This window comes from Camelus dromedarius, chromosome 8 (assembly GCF_036321535.1).
Source record: "Camelus dromedarius isolate mCamDro1 chromosome 8, mCamDro1.pat, whole genome shotgun sequence".
Lineage (NCBI taxonomy): Eukaryota > Metazoa > Chordata > Mammalia > Artiodactyla > Camelidae > Camelus > Camelus dromedarius.
In genome coordinates, this window is record NC_087443.1 from 59,754,087 (window position 1) to 59,767,988 (window position 13,902).

Consider the following 13,902-nt stretch of genomic DNA (forward strand, 5'->3'; position numbering starts at 1 on the left):
GCCGGGAAAGCATAGATGTGGGTAAGGGGTAGGGATGGGCAGAAATGGTAATCTTCCTTCTAGTCATGAGGGCTTTCTGGAGCAGAAGAGGTTTCAGCAGTTGCTTGAAATCTAAAAGAGCGATGATGTGTATGTGGTTAAGGGGGACATAGGTGGTAGATAGAGGGTCTGAAGGGGCAGGATAGGGGAGGAGAAAAATGAGACAGACTGGTGGGAGATGGATGCTGGGGGCAAGGTTCATGGGACCCCTGGGGCTCCCCAGGAACTGGCTGAACAGACTCTAGCCCCTGGACACCTAGGCTCTTGTGCTGGACCGTTTGCTGTGGATATGGCCCTTTGCCAGTTTCTCAAGGAGGAACAATACTCTTGTTGACAACAAAACTTACACCCCTATTTCTCACAGAATTCCCACAAAATCCACTTGAAGGAGTAAAATAGAGGCCCACAAAAAGAGGTCCCCTTACAAAGAAGTGGTGGAGCTGGGGAACTGAGTCCCAGATCCCCCAGAAGCCAAAGGCCATGCTCACTGCCTCCATATCCTAGGATAGGGAAACAGCAGGTCTGAAGTGTGTGCTGTTTGATTGCCTGGAAACTTAACCAGGTTTACAGACTTTTTGGGAGAAGGGGATATCCTCATCGGACTAGACTGAGCAAAACAAAACTTGACTTTGATGACCTGGGCAGGGGTAGGAAGAGGAAAGACTCCTGAGAGTCAGGAGAGCTGAGTTCCAACTTGTCTGGGCCTCTTGCTTGCTGTGTGAAAATCACTGAAACTCCCTGACCCTCAGTTTCCTCATCTGAAAAAGGGGAAAAATAGCACCTACCTCCCAAGGATGACATGTGAGGACTCAACAAGATAATGCATGTTGAGTGTTTAACACAGCGCAGAGCACATAGTGAGAGCTCAGTACTCCTTATATTTTATTATTACTATTATTAATTCAAGAAGGTTGGGCTGCTTAGTTGTTCTCTCAGGGCCTGGTGCCTGAGGCTTGAGTCCTGGTGCCCACAGCTCAAGCTGGGCCTGGCCACTCTTGAGGCGCTCACAATCCATCATCAGAGAGTCCCAGGTTGTGCTACTGCCATCTCTTTATCTGTCTCAGCTGTGCATCCAGTCAGACCACAGGGTTGAAGGAAGGTGCTGAGATCTTTACATTCTCTGAAAGGAAGGACCAGGAGAGGATGGGGTGCTCTCAGAAAAACTTTGTTGATTTGAACGGAAATTACATTAAGCCTTCGTAGTGGTGAGAGGGAGGCGGTCAGCCGGTCAGGAATCCAGGCAACCTGCCCCTTTCTGGCTCACGTCCCTGTTCTTCCTTTGGTCTCTAAGGGCAAGCGCCCATAACAAACATGGCGGCGTCAGCCTCGGGCGCAGGCACCTGCCGAAGCGGCGGTCCCGGGAGCCGCGCGGAGCCAATCGCTGGGCAGGGGCGGAGGGAGAGTCTGGGGAAGACGCCAGCGGCCTGCGCGCAGGCGCACTGGTTGACACCTGGCTCCCGGTAGCCGCGGGATTAGGCTTCGCCTGCCACAATTGCGGTGAGGGGCTGGCCCGTGGCCGGGTCTCGGGGGCAGGAGCGGGCCGGACTGGGGGCCAATCAGAAACAAAGGACAGATCTGAGGGGGACAGGAATGCTGTCCGCTCTGGGAGTCCTGGGGGCTGTCTGCGGGGGTCCCTGAAGTGATCAGGTTGTGGGTTGGGAGAGTGCTTGGGTCAGGGTGGGAGAAGCTTGGGCTAAAGGTGTGAGGATGGAATCCTTGCAGAAGGGCTCCTTGGGGTCTAGGGTCGCAGGATACATCAGGCCGGGATCCCTTTTATTAACGTAATGGCTTTTAACCCTGGTGGCGTAATAGAACCAATTGGGGGAGCTTTAAAAGATCGATGCTGGGCCCCATCCCTAGAAATTCCGATTTAATTGATCAGGGGTGAGGCTTGGGCTTCGGTATTTTGAGCAGTTCCTCAGGTGATTTTATTGTGCAGTCAGGCTGGGGAACCACCACGTGGTTCAGCGCCAGTTGTTGAGTAAAGCGCTCCTAGTTTGATCCCAGACTCCTCCGTGGCTTGCGAGGGGTTGGGTGGTCCTGTGTGAAGTTTTTGACCCTCCAATGCTGTTGTAGTAACTAACCTGCGGGGGGGTGGGGTTAGGAAAAGGGAGAAGGTCCCTCCTCCAACAGGGTGAAAGTTCATTTCCAGCCTGAGGTGGAGGATGGGCTCATTAGTCACTGCATGGAAGGTGGGCTTCCCCAACAGCCCTGCCAGGGCTGGACCCTGCTGTGGGAAGACTGGGCAGGGAGAGAAAGAGGGTGTGAAACAGGAAACACAGCAGACAATTCAAAGGTCACCTGATTGTTGAGAAAAGAACACACCTCATAATTGCATTGGGTATTTTTTTTTTTTAACCTTTCAAATCCATTTGATATCCAAGGGGACAGGCAAGGAATGGAATTTTCTCCACTTTGCATGTAGAAGTGGGAATAAACTCAGATAGGTAGTTAGTGATAAGGTTCAGACGACCCAGGGCTCCCAACTCCCAATGATTCTTATTAGGAGATTTTCCCCTCCGCCCTAATTGCTGCTTAAACAATATCTGGTCCTTCTAAAGGGAATCAGAAGCAAACACCCACCCTTCTTCTGATGCCCCTCCCTCTGGGGGCCCAGACTGGCATTTTTGGTTTCCTCCACCAAATCCATCAGCCCCTCACCTGTCATAGGTTGGTTCAGAGATCAGGGAGATAGTATTGTTTCCATCCTTTTCTACTTTATCTCCCAGAAGCCTGATGGGGTGAAGAAGAGAGAGTTTCTACATGATGCCAGGGGACTCCTTCCAAACAGATCTAATTCTGTCACCCAGTGCGCCGATCCCATTGTCCTCAGGATAGAATCAATCCTGTGTGTGATTTCCAAAGCGGTTCCTGATCTGTTGTCTTGTGTCTCCCTGCTCTGAGCCCTCTTCCTGTATTGTATCAGTTTTCCTTAACCTCTGGTGAAAGCTTAATAAATGTTACTTTCTGTTTTATCACTGTTTCTCTTTGTGCACCTGTTGCCTTGCTGGCCATGTTTCACATCAGGGTTCCCCAGGTTGCCTCTTTCTGACTCCCACAGCCAAGCAGAACGCAGAGCTGAGGGGCACATTGAGATCTGGGGTGACCCTCCCCCTAGGGCTGCTGCTGTTCTCTCCAGCAGGGAGATGCCCATATTGGCCTTTTAGCTCCGGCAGGGGGATGCCCATATTGGCCTTTTAGGGGCAAATCAACCCAGCAGGTATTAATTGAGTACCTACTGTGTGATGAAGGAGGCTGGGAGTAGAAATCCACCCTCACCCACCCTCACCCCACATCTGTCCTGACCCTGCCCTTAAGGAACTTGGGGGCCAGAGGAGGGTTAGGGAGGCTTTTGGATCCTGATACAGAGCCAAGGGACCGGAAAATGGGAGAGACAACCTGACTTACTGTACTTGGGAAGGCTTGTGCCGCTGAACTGGGTCTTGAATCAGCAGAATTTGATAAGATTGTCGTAGGGGGCATAGTGATGTGAGAAATGATGAGGGTTTTTTTTAGTCAGAAACACCTGTTTTGAATCTTAGCTCCGGCGCCTAATAGCTCTGTGATTTGGGGCTAGTTATTTAACCTTCGGGGCCTTGAGATATTCATTTATAGAATGAGGATGGAACTAGTAATAAGAGTTGTAAGGATTCATGAAAATGGATGTAAAAGCCAAGCATATCCTATATGCCTGAGAAACGATGTGTAGTTACATCTAGGGTATTTTAGCTGGAAGCAACAGCATGAACAAAGGTTGGAGGTGGCGTCTGGAATTTGAAAGGTGGCAGGATATACCAGGCAGTGAGAAGCATCAATGTTGGGTGCTGAAAAGACAGCTTCAGTCATGGATTTGGCAGAAGGGGACACTGACTGAAACCCTTCAAAGACTATGAAGCCAAACTTCAGAGACGTGAAAAAGAAGAATAGCTGCTGTTTATTGATGGTCTTCTAAGTGCCAGGCACTCTGCTTGGTGCTTTATATACCTTTTGCATTTCAGCCCCACAGTAATCTGAAGTGGTTGACATTGTCATCCCCACTTTATAGATAAGGAGACTGATGTGCAGGGAGAGGGAGTGGCTGGCCCAAGGCCACACAATTGGGACCACAGCAGCCTGAGTGGGGGTGGGGGGTGGGGGGTGGGCGGTGGGACCTCCAGTAGCTCTCCTGCTAGGTGCCAAGACTGGGGTGGAGTTGGTTGCAGGTAACAGGATATCTCAGCCAGGTTATGCAGCTAGGCTGGTGTGGGCCCCAAGCTGTTCCTTCCCCCAAGAGGCTGGGCTGTTGTTCTCTGTAGGGTGTTGGGGTGGGTTGGGGGTGGGGAGGGCTAGTAGAGGAAGGCGGTTCCTGATGGAGGAGCAAAATCTGGAACAGAAACCTTGGAGTGACCCTGCATTCTCCTCCCCCAGCTTCCTCTCCCAGGCAGAGGCTTAATGGGACAGGTTGCTTTGCCTCCAGATCTGGTCCCTGGGTGAGGGTGGGGGGTTGTCTCTGGCACTCCTGAACATCATCTGTGTTCCTGCTCCTTGCAGGGCCTCCTCTTCTGTTGTTCCCTCTTGTGCCTTGTCTTTTCTCTTGAACTTCCTTACCATGGGAAGGGGCCTGATTACCAGATAATCCCCTGCTTCTACCCTTATCTATTATAAGTGAGCCCACAGAAAAGCGTTTCTGAGTATCTTCCATGTGACAAGCATGGTGCTCTGGGCTTCCTAGACATTAATTCAATCCTCTCTGTATTCCTATAAAGAGAGGCAGGATTACTCCCATTTTACAGGTGAAGAAACCAAGGCTCAGACCTTGCCTGAAGTCACACTTAATAGGAAGTGCAGTTGGGATTTAAATCTAGGCCATTCTGATGGCGAAAGTCATACCCTTTCCATCTCACCACTCTTTGAGGTTTTCTTCTACTGTTGCCCCAGTGTGGGTGCAGGGAGATAACTGCTGGAAGCTGTGGGCCTTGCCTGCAGGGTCTGCCTTCTCTAGTAACCGGGGCAGGTCATTGGACACCTGGGTAGGGGCCCGAGAGGCTTCACTTCCTTTGGACAAAGACTTTGAGATGATGGAGGGGAGTTCTGAAAGGCCCTGGGAAATCAGAGAACGTGACCTGGGTTAAAGACAGCAGCAGAGGTATACATTGTGCTTTATAGCCCCGAAGTGCCTTTAGATTAATCTCCACCCCAGCTTTGTGTGGTGGGTATGGAAGTTCTGGGTGGCTCATTGCACTTACTGTGCTAAGTGCATTAGAGTATTTTCTCATGGACTGCTAACAGTAGCTTTAGGAAAGTTGGCCCCATCTTGCAGATCAGGAAACAGGCATGGAGAGGTTAAGCAAATTGTTCCAGTTCACATGGGTAGGAAATGGTAGAATTGGGACTTTGGAGACCTCCAGTTGTGTCTTCTTTCCACTATATTACTTGGAGAGTGCTGAGGAAACTTTCAGGGTGATGGCTATGTTCCTGATCTCAATTGCGGTGATGGTTTCACAGGTGCGTACGTATTACAAAAACTGATCAGATGGTACACTTTGAACATGTGCGAATTATTGTATGTCAGTTATACCTCAGTAAATCTGTAGGGAAAAAAAATGAACATTTCCCACCAAATGTTTCTTTAGGGTCTCAAAGGTCCCAGGGAGTGGCCACCTGGCCGTCCTACCACTTTGGGACAAAGTGGGATCACCTTGCCCCAGGAATCTCACACACTTAATGGTTGCTTTCAGATAGTTTTGGCTGATTCTCCTTCTGTCTTTCCTCCACCACTAGGCATAGACTGACACAAGGTTGGCGAAGGGAGTGAGGGCTACATACGGATCTCTTGAGTGAGTTGCCACTCAGCTTCCAGTGAGCCTGAGAGAGACCCCACTGAGATTCTCTCCTTACTCTCCCTTCAGGGTCTCTTTCTTTACCAGTCGGCACTCCCATAGCAAGAGTGGCTGAGTCCAGCCCATTCTCCCTGAGAGGGAGATAAAGGGTGAAGACACAGGCCCTGCCCTGGAGAAACCCACAGTCAGGCTGGAGTGTGGGCAGGCAGGAGAGTCTGCTGTGCAGGGGCATGAGACATCAGTGAGGGCCCGGGCTTTGGAGAAGTTCTCCAGGACATGGTGCTGGCTCCTGAAGGATGGATGAGATGGAGACGAAGAGACTGGAAGGGTACTGCTGGTAGGAGGCACCATCACGGAAAAGGCCTGGACAGAGGAGAGGGTGGCTTGAAGATCTTCTGGAAGCTGGGCTGGACCAGCCAGGAGAGGCCAGACTGCAGAGGCCCTTGGAGGCTGGGCAGGGACAGGGAGCCATGGGGCAAGAACGGGGCCAGGGGTCACTCCTGCTGAACTGGGGCTGAAGTCAGTCCTCCAGGGCCTGATTCTGATGGGAAACAGAAGTTTCTGTTCTGCATGTGTGTGCGTGCAAGCTTGTGGACATGTAAATGAGGCCTGTGGGCAGGCTTGGGTCACAGGCACTCAAGGAGAAACAGCCCCTGAGGAGGTGTATAAATTTAAGGGCTGTCGTACAGATTGCCAGAAACTGGGTGGCTTAAAACAACCACCCAGTTTCTGGAGGGTAGAAGCCCAACATCAAAGTGTTGGCGGGGTCACATGTCCTCTGGAGAGAGGCTCTAGGAAAGAGTGCCTCCTGCCTCTGCCTAGCTGCTGGAAGTTGCTTGCAATCCTTAGCGTTCTTTGGCTTTGTAGCTGTATCGCTCAAAGTTTTGCCTTCACCTTCACATTGCTGTCTTCCCTCTGTGTATGTGTCCATGTCTGTGTGCAAATTTCCCTCTCCTAATAAGGATACCAGTCTTTGGATTAGGGACCACCCTAATTCAGTATGATCTCTTCTTAACTTGGTTACATCTGCAAAGATCCTATTTCCAAATAAGGTCGCACTCACAGGCACTGGGGGTTAGGTTGGAAACACCTTTTTGGGGGACATGATTTGACTCACAACAGGGAGTTTGAGAGAAAGAAGCCCCCATAGCTTCCCTCTTGGGGGGTGGTCAGACAAGCACACATGGGATTTTTTTTCTGAAAGGAGAACAACTACTTTGAATCTAAAAAAAGGGACAGACTTCATACCTCACTGCTTAAAGTGTGGTCACAGACCAGCAGCATTGGTGCCACCTGGGTTCCTGTTAGAAATGCAGAATCTCAGATTCCTCCCCATACCCATGGAGTCAAAATCTACATTTTAACAAAGTCCCCAGGTGACTTGAAAGTACATTACAGTTGGAGACGATGCACTGCTTTAATGAAAATCTGACTTTTATTTCCTTTCCAACCCATGGTCAGTCTAGCCTGCTGGTCTCTGTGCATGAGTTGGCTTGGTTGGGAGCCAGGCACTCAAGCTGCAATTTGTTCTCTCTTTTTGTGTTAACATGTTCTTGAGCTTCTCTTCCTTGTGTTGAGGTGGCCCATGTAGTTGGCCTTTATGGAGAGCATTGGGCTTGCCAAGCCAGTCGCTTTGTTGTGTTCCTGGGCTGTGTCCAACTTTTGGCTGTTGGTAAATGTTGCTGCCATGAACATCTCTGTACATGTTCCCTTGGGGTTAGTCCCTCGAGGTGGAATTTCCAGAACCAAAGTGCATGAGCAGTTGTGGACTCAAATCTTATCACTCTTGTATCCCTGTGGAACCTGACATCACAGCAGGTTTCTCCATTCTCCCCAGCAACCCATAGGAACCCAATTTGGGAGGTCAAGTGGCAGAAAAGGCTTTGGAGCTAGACAGGCCGGGGTTCAAATCTGCTACTTTTTTGCTGGGTGACATTGGGAAAATTACTTACATCTCTGAGCTTGAGGGGGTGCTCTCTTATAATATCGCAATAGTGTTACAAACTTTGTAGGGATTTTCTAAAGATGATAATGTTACAACCAATATCCATTTATTGAGCACTTTCCATGAGTTACCTCATTTAATCTTTACAGTCCTCTAAATAGCTATGACTGTCCACTTAAACTTTTTACAGAAGAGAAAACTGAGGCTTGGGTTAAATAGCTTGCCCGAGGTTCTATAGTAGGTACAATATGTCCTCAAGCCCAGGCTTGTCATGTCCAGACTGTTAAGGTAGGAGAGTATGGATGAAAGAAGATACCGAGCACACCACCCGAGCACACGACCTGGCTCAGCGCTTGTTGGATGTCTGCCTTCTCTTCCCACGCCTTTATCAGTTTCCTTGGGTTACTCTGCAGTAATGGTATCTAGGCCAGCATTGTTTTAGCTGGACGTCATTGGCAATTCCCCAGTTTTGTTTTATGTACAAACTTTCCCCTGGTGGAAATGAGTTTTTAAATGGCTCAGAGGTCTGGGGTTAGGAGCAGAGCTGGCTCTGATCCCTGCAGCTAACTGACTCCTCCTTCCCCAGGGACAAAGATGACCAGACTGCCCATGGCCATGAATGCGCCTCCATGCTCCTGAGGCTGAGGCTGGGCCTGCCGCCATGGGGCTGGGCGGGCCCAGGGCCTGGCTGCTGGGCCTGCCCACGGCCGTGGTCTATGGCTCCCTGGCCCTCTTCATCTCTGTCCTGCACAACGTGTTCCTGCTTTACTACGTGGAGACCTTTGTCTCAGTGTACAAGATCAACAAAGCTGCCTTCTGGGTCGGAGAGGTAGGCCAGCGCTGGGGTGGCCAGCCTGGATGAGAGCTGGGCAGGTGGCAGGGCTGGGTCCTGCCCAGTCAGGAGCATGGGGCAGGCCAGGTTAGCTACCAAGACTTGGCAAGAAAAGCTGGAGCTGGAAGCCTTGAGGACTCCCCCTTAGTGGGGATTACACCAGCTCTCCTGGCCGCTGTCCTGTGAGCCAGGCACTGTTCTATGTGTGTACATTTATAATGTAATATAGTGACATATATTTATTAGCTGGATTCGTTGACCAGCTGGGCCCTGGATGGGTGGGAGTTGTTGGGAGCAGTGGCTGGTAGAGTGGGTTTTAGCAGAGGGACTGACCTGAGCAAAGATTTGCAGGCAAGAAAGCTGGGGTCATCTTTGAGGGATGGCAGGCAGGCTGGGGTGGGGAAAGCCGTGGAGAGGAGGTTGTCTCGAGCCCACCTGCCCATCTCCCTTCTTCCCACAGACAGTGTTTCTCCTCTGGAACAGCCTCAACGACCCCCTCTTCGGCTGGCTGAGTGACCGTCAGTTCCTCAGCTCCCAGCCCCGGTTTGTTTCCTGGGGGTGCTCACAGCTGGTCCTGTCCCACCCCACCCCTCCCCAGGCTACCTGTGTTTGGGGTGGGAAAAGAAAGGGGAAAGAAAGTGGGACTATTTTCAGCTATTGTCTGGGCGTTCTTCTTCCCCGAGGTCAGGCAGGCTCCATCCAGGTTGGAGAAGTGGACTTCTGAAGCTGCTGCCTTGCTCCCCTGGGGGAGAAATTTACCCCAGCTTGGCTTGTTAGGCCCTCGGGACTGGGTGCTGTACTGCAAACACTCTCTGCTGCTTCTGGCAGATTCCTTTACCCCATCCCCGCTTGGGCCCATCACTGCCCTCAGGCTTGAGAAATGGGTATCCTGTCACCCATCAGCCCTGGCAGGCTAAAAGAGCAGAGGGGAGGGTATCCCCACTGATGAGTTGTGCTTCCTAAATCAGAGGCTGAGGACTTGGGGCTCTGGGACCACCCTGGTGTGAGTACCACACTCTAGACTTCCATCCTTCCTCTGGGCCCTGGGCAGGGGGAGCTGGGGCCTGCCAAGGCTGCAAGGGCATCTCCCAACAGCCCCTCCTCTCCCTGGCAGGTCAGGCACTGGGCTGTCCTCGAGGGCTGTGGTGCTGGCACGGGTGCGGGCACTGGGCTGGCACGGGCCGCTGCTGGCACTGTCATTCCTGGCGTTCTGGGTGCCCTGGGCCCCAGCTGGCCTGCAGTTCTTGCTGTGCCTGTGCCTCTATGATGGCTTCCTGACACTCGTGGACCTGCACCATCACGCCTTGCTGGCTGACCTGGCCCTCTCAGCCCACGACCGCACCCACCTCAACTTCTACTGCTCCCTCTTCAGTGCGGCTGGCTCCCTGTCTGTCTTTGCCTCCTACGCCTTCTGGAACAAGGAAGACTTCTCTTCCTTCCGCGCCTTCTGCGTGGCACTGGCCGCTGGCTCTGGCCTGGGCTTTGTGGGGGCCACACGGCTGCTGAAGCAGCGGGTTGAGGTGGCTGGCAGGGAGCCAGGGTGCCCAGCCCTGGCTGTGGACGGCAGGTAAGTGGCCATCCCCAGCTCTCCAGGTTCTAGCCAGCACTCTGCTGGGTGTGACTGCAACGCGGGGTCCCCTCGCTGATGGGTGTCTGCCCTGGGGTGGGGGATGGCTCTGCCCAGCCCTAGGCCATTCCTAACTCCCCTCTGCCCTGTAGCCTGTGTGAAGAAGAGCTGCTTGTGGGCAGCAAGGAGGTGGGCAGCATCACCTTGGGCCAGTACCTCAGGCAGCTCGCACGGCACCGGAACTTACTGTGGTTCGTGGGCATGGACCTGGTGCAGGTATGGGAGCAGTGCCCCGACCCTGGATGGCTAGGGAGTGCGTCCTTCAAGGGCATGGGCTCTTCAGAAGCTGGGAAATCAGTTCTGGCCTCATGTGAGGACTGCTGGGTGGTTCAATGACAGGAATACAAGTTAGGTAGTTAGAGACCCGGATTTGAGCACCATCTGAGCTCTTAACTCCCTATGTGATCTTAGGCCGGTCTCAGTCTCTTGGGGCAGCCGTGTTCTCACCTGCAAAGTGAGGATATGAAAAAGAGATGCCTCTTTGGGAACTCTGTGACGATCTTTTTAAAACACCACATGCTATACCTAAAACAAATGTAGTATGTAGGTCAGCCAAATTTAGAAATAGATGTCATTAATTGTTTTATAATTGGTAAGTTTTACAAAAGAAAAACCTTTTAATTGTTCTAATGACAATTTTATCATTCCTTCTAACTTTTACCAAAATTAGAGATAAGAGTAGGAAATTGGTTTTAGGTTTTGTTCTTGCAAGTTCCATGTTGAGGGACATGGCGATAAAGGCTGCTCTTGCTCCTGCTGACTCCCCGATGGCTTTTGCCCAGTTCCCCGCTCCCCTCCGCCCCCACCCCCCAGCCTCCTTGCTGCCCGTGTTGGTTGCAGGTCTTTCACTGCCACTTCAACAGCAACTTCTTCCCCCTCTTCCTGGAGCATCTGTTGTCAGACCACATCTCCCTCTCCACGGGCTCCTTCCTGTTGGGTAAGTGGGTGCTCAGGCAGGCGGGAAGGACAGAGGCTTTCCCCCCAGAAACCCTAGCTTGGCTGCAGCCACTGTCACCTCCCCAGCTGGGGCCCAGGTGACAGAGAGCAGAATCTGCACTGGGGTTGCACCTCAAGCCCCCAGCTCTGTTTTCCAGGGGAAGGGACCAGAGCCCTCTGCATATGAGGGGGTAGGGCTGTCCTCACGGTGGTCTTCTTGCTGTTGGCGCCACCCAGAGGTGAAGCGGCGCAGTGGCTGGTTCACAGAGAGGGCTATAGTCCTGACAGGCCTGGATATGTCTTGACTGCTTAAACAGTGTGTGGCCTTGAGTGTGTTTTATTTAATCTCTTTGGGCCTCCATTTCTCATCTGGAGACTAGGAATAATAATGATAGTACTTACCTTAAAGGGTTGTGAGGACTAAATAAAAAGATGTGAAACTCTTTGCATAGAGCCTGGCACCTTGTGCAAACTCTGATTCTGATTGTTAAAATGTGGGCAATTGTGGAGGCTGCGGCAATGCCCCCTGACAAAGCCACACCCCTTTTCCCCAGGCATCTCCTATGTCGCTCCCCATCTCAACAACCTCTACTTCCTGCCCCTGTGCCGGCGCTGGGGTGTATATGCTGTGGTACGGGGGCTCTTCCTGCTCAAGCTGGGCCTGAGCCTGCTCATGCTGTTGGCTGGCCCCGACCACCCCGGCCTGCTCTGCCTCTTCATTGCCAGGTATATGCCCTGCCCTCCCTTGCCCCCACACCTCTATCCCACCCCTTCATTCTTGCCTGCTCTCTCTCTGCCGGCAGCAACCGTGTCTTCACGGAGGGCACCTGTAAGCTGTTGACCTTGGTGGTCACTGACCTGGTGGATGAGGACCTGGTGCTGAACCACCGCAAGCAGGCGGCCTCAGCGCTTCTCTTTGGCATGGTGGCCCTGGTGACCAAGCCAGGCCAGACCTTTGCCCCACTGTTGGGCACCTGGCTTTTGTGCTTCTACACAGGTGAGGGCCCAGGGGCTGGCATGGGGCTCTCTAGGCTCCAGGGGGAAGAGTTTATCTGGTGCACCAGCTGATGAGCCTGGGATCTGGGTCTGGTAAGGGAGAGAGAATGGCAACTGGCCAACGGAGTTGGGCTGGGCAGCCCCTGGCTGGCACCCCTCCTCTGCCTCTCCCCACATGGGTAGAGGAACTGGGTTGCGTTCTCTCAGAAGTTCACTCATTTATTCAACAAACATGTATAGAATACCTTCTCTGCCAGGTGCTGCTCTTGGTGCCTCTAGGGAGGGAGTTGCTGTTTGGACATGTATGTGTGACCTTTGAGGTGGACTGCGGACTTTGGAGGAGACCAGGGCTGACCTACCTGTTCTTTCTGTGGGCTCTCTCGTTCTAGGTCATGATCTCTTCCAGCAGCCCCCACTGGCCCCTGTGGGGAGTGCCCAGCCCTGGCCAGAGCCCCCGGCCCCACCCCCGGCACAGGCCCCAACGCTCCGCCAGGGCTGTTTCTACCTGCTGGTGCTGGTGCCCATCATCTGTGCTCTGCTGCAGCTGTTCACCTGGTCCCAGTTCACATTGCATGGGAGACGCCTGCACATGGTCAAAGCCCAGCGCCAGAACCTGTCATGGGCCCAAACCCTGGACGTTAAGACGGTGTGAGGGGTGCAGCAAGGCCAGCCTGCTGAGGACACTGCCTGTAGCCCTGGGCAGGAGCCATCTTTGCAAGCCCAGTGTCCTGGCCCTCTGCCTTCCTGGGGTACAGCCTGGAGGACAGATGGCAGAGTGGGAGCTCTGGGGGCTGAGCCAGGAGCATCACTGAGGTCTAAATTCCTGCTTGGCTGTCTGGTCCAGCTTGGGCAAGGGCTGGGCTGTATGAGCTCAGGGACCTGCTTCCTCCTATAGGGCAGGAGGATGGGGAGGACCAAGAAGGGATGGTGCCACCCTGTTGTCATATGGGGTTGCTGGGGTACACAGAGGCCTATCCTCCTACCTGGCAGGGTCTGATGCTCTGTGTGGGCTTGGGAACCACTTTTGTCCGGTCAGAGGAAGCCAACTGTAAGTCCCACCCACCCCTTCCAGTGGTTTCTCTCAGAATTCTCTGCTTCAGCTGCGCCTGAAGTAGCATGCCCCAGCAACTGCAGGGTGCCCTGACTCCACCCGGCCTCTAAAAGAGGTTCATTTTATCACAGACTGATTAAAGTCAGTCATTTCTATTCCCATTCCTGAGGTCTGTGCTCTGTGTGGGAGTGGTGGGTTGGGCAACATGATTCCTTAGAGTTGCCAAGGAGCAGTTTTTGAAGCTGAGTGGGGGTCTCCTGCATCAGATTCACTGAGGTTGCAGGGAGAGCCTGCAGACCGGCAGCTGCATGGGCTTTGGGGAGCAAAACAACTTTCAGACCTTTGGTGGTACCCACATACCACTGCTAGACGTGGTGGGCAAGGAAGAGTGGTCGTTTCTAGGCTAGAGGTCCTCAAACTTGGAATTGCTGTAAGTTCCGAAGATGCTGATGTCTGAGTTCTGTTCCCCACGATTCTGATTTCATGGGTCTAGGGTATAGCCCTGGCACTCAGGTTTTGGAAAGTGTGATTTTACTGTGCAGCTGGGACTGAGAGCCCCTGCTCTAGGGCAGCTTTTCTCAGCCTCAGCACTGGAGACATTCAGGGTCAGGTAGTTCTTTAGTCATCACAACTAGCAGGAGATTCTTCTGGCATCTA

At 52.7% G+C, this 13,902-nt stretch overlaps 1 protein-coding gene across 1 annotated transcript; it reads left to right on the forward strand.

The window, feature by feature from the left end:
• Positions 1-1,435: 1,435 nt before the first annotated feature.
• MFSD13A (major facilitator superfamily domain containing 13A) lies at positions 1,436-13,406 on the forward strand. The gene is made up of 9 exons (XM_010974496.3): positions 1,436-1,536; positions 8,390-8,632; positions 9,096-9,178; positions 9,750-10,202; positions 10,355-10,478; positions 11,103-11,199; positions 11,753-11,924; positions 12,002-12,195; positions 12,584-13,406. The coding sequence occupies exons 2-9, from the start codon at positions 8,423-8,425 to the stop codon at positions 12,844-12,846; spliced, it is 1,596 nt and encodes a 531-aa protein (XP_010972798.3). The 5' UTR covers positions 1,436-1,536; positions 8,390-8,422; the 3' UTR covers positions 12,847-13,406.
• The last annotated feature ends 496 nt before the right edge of the window (positions 13,407-13,902 follow it).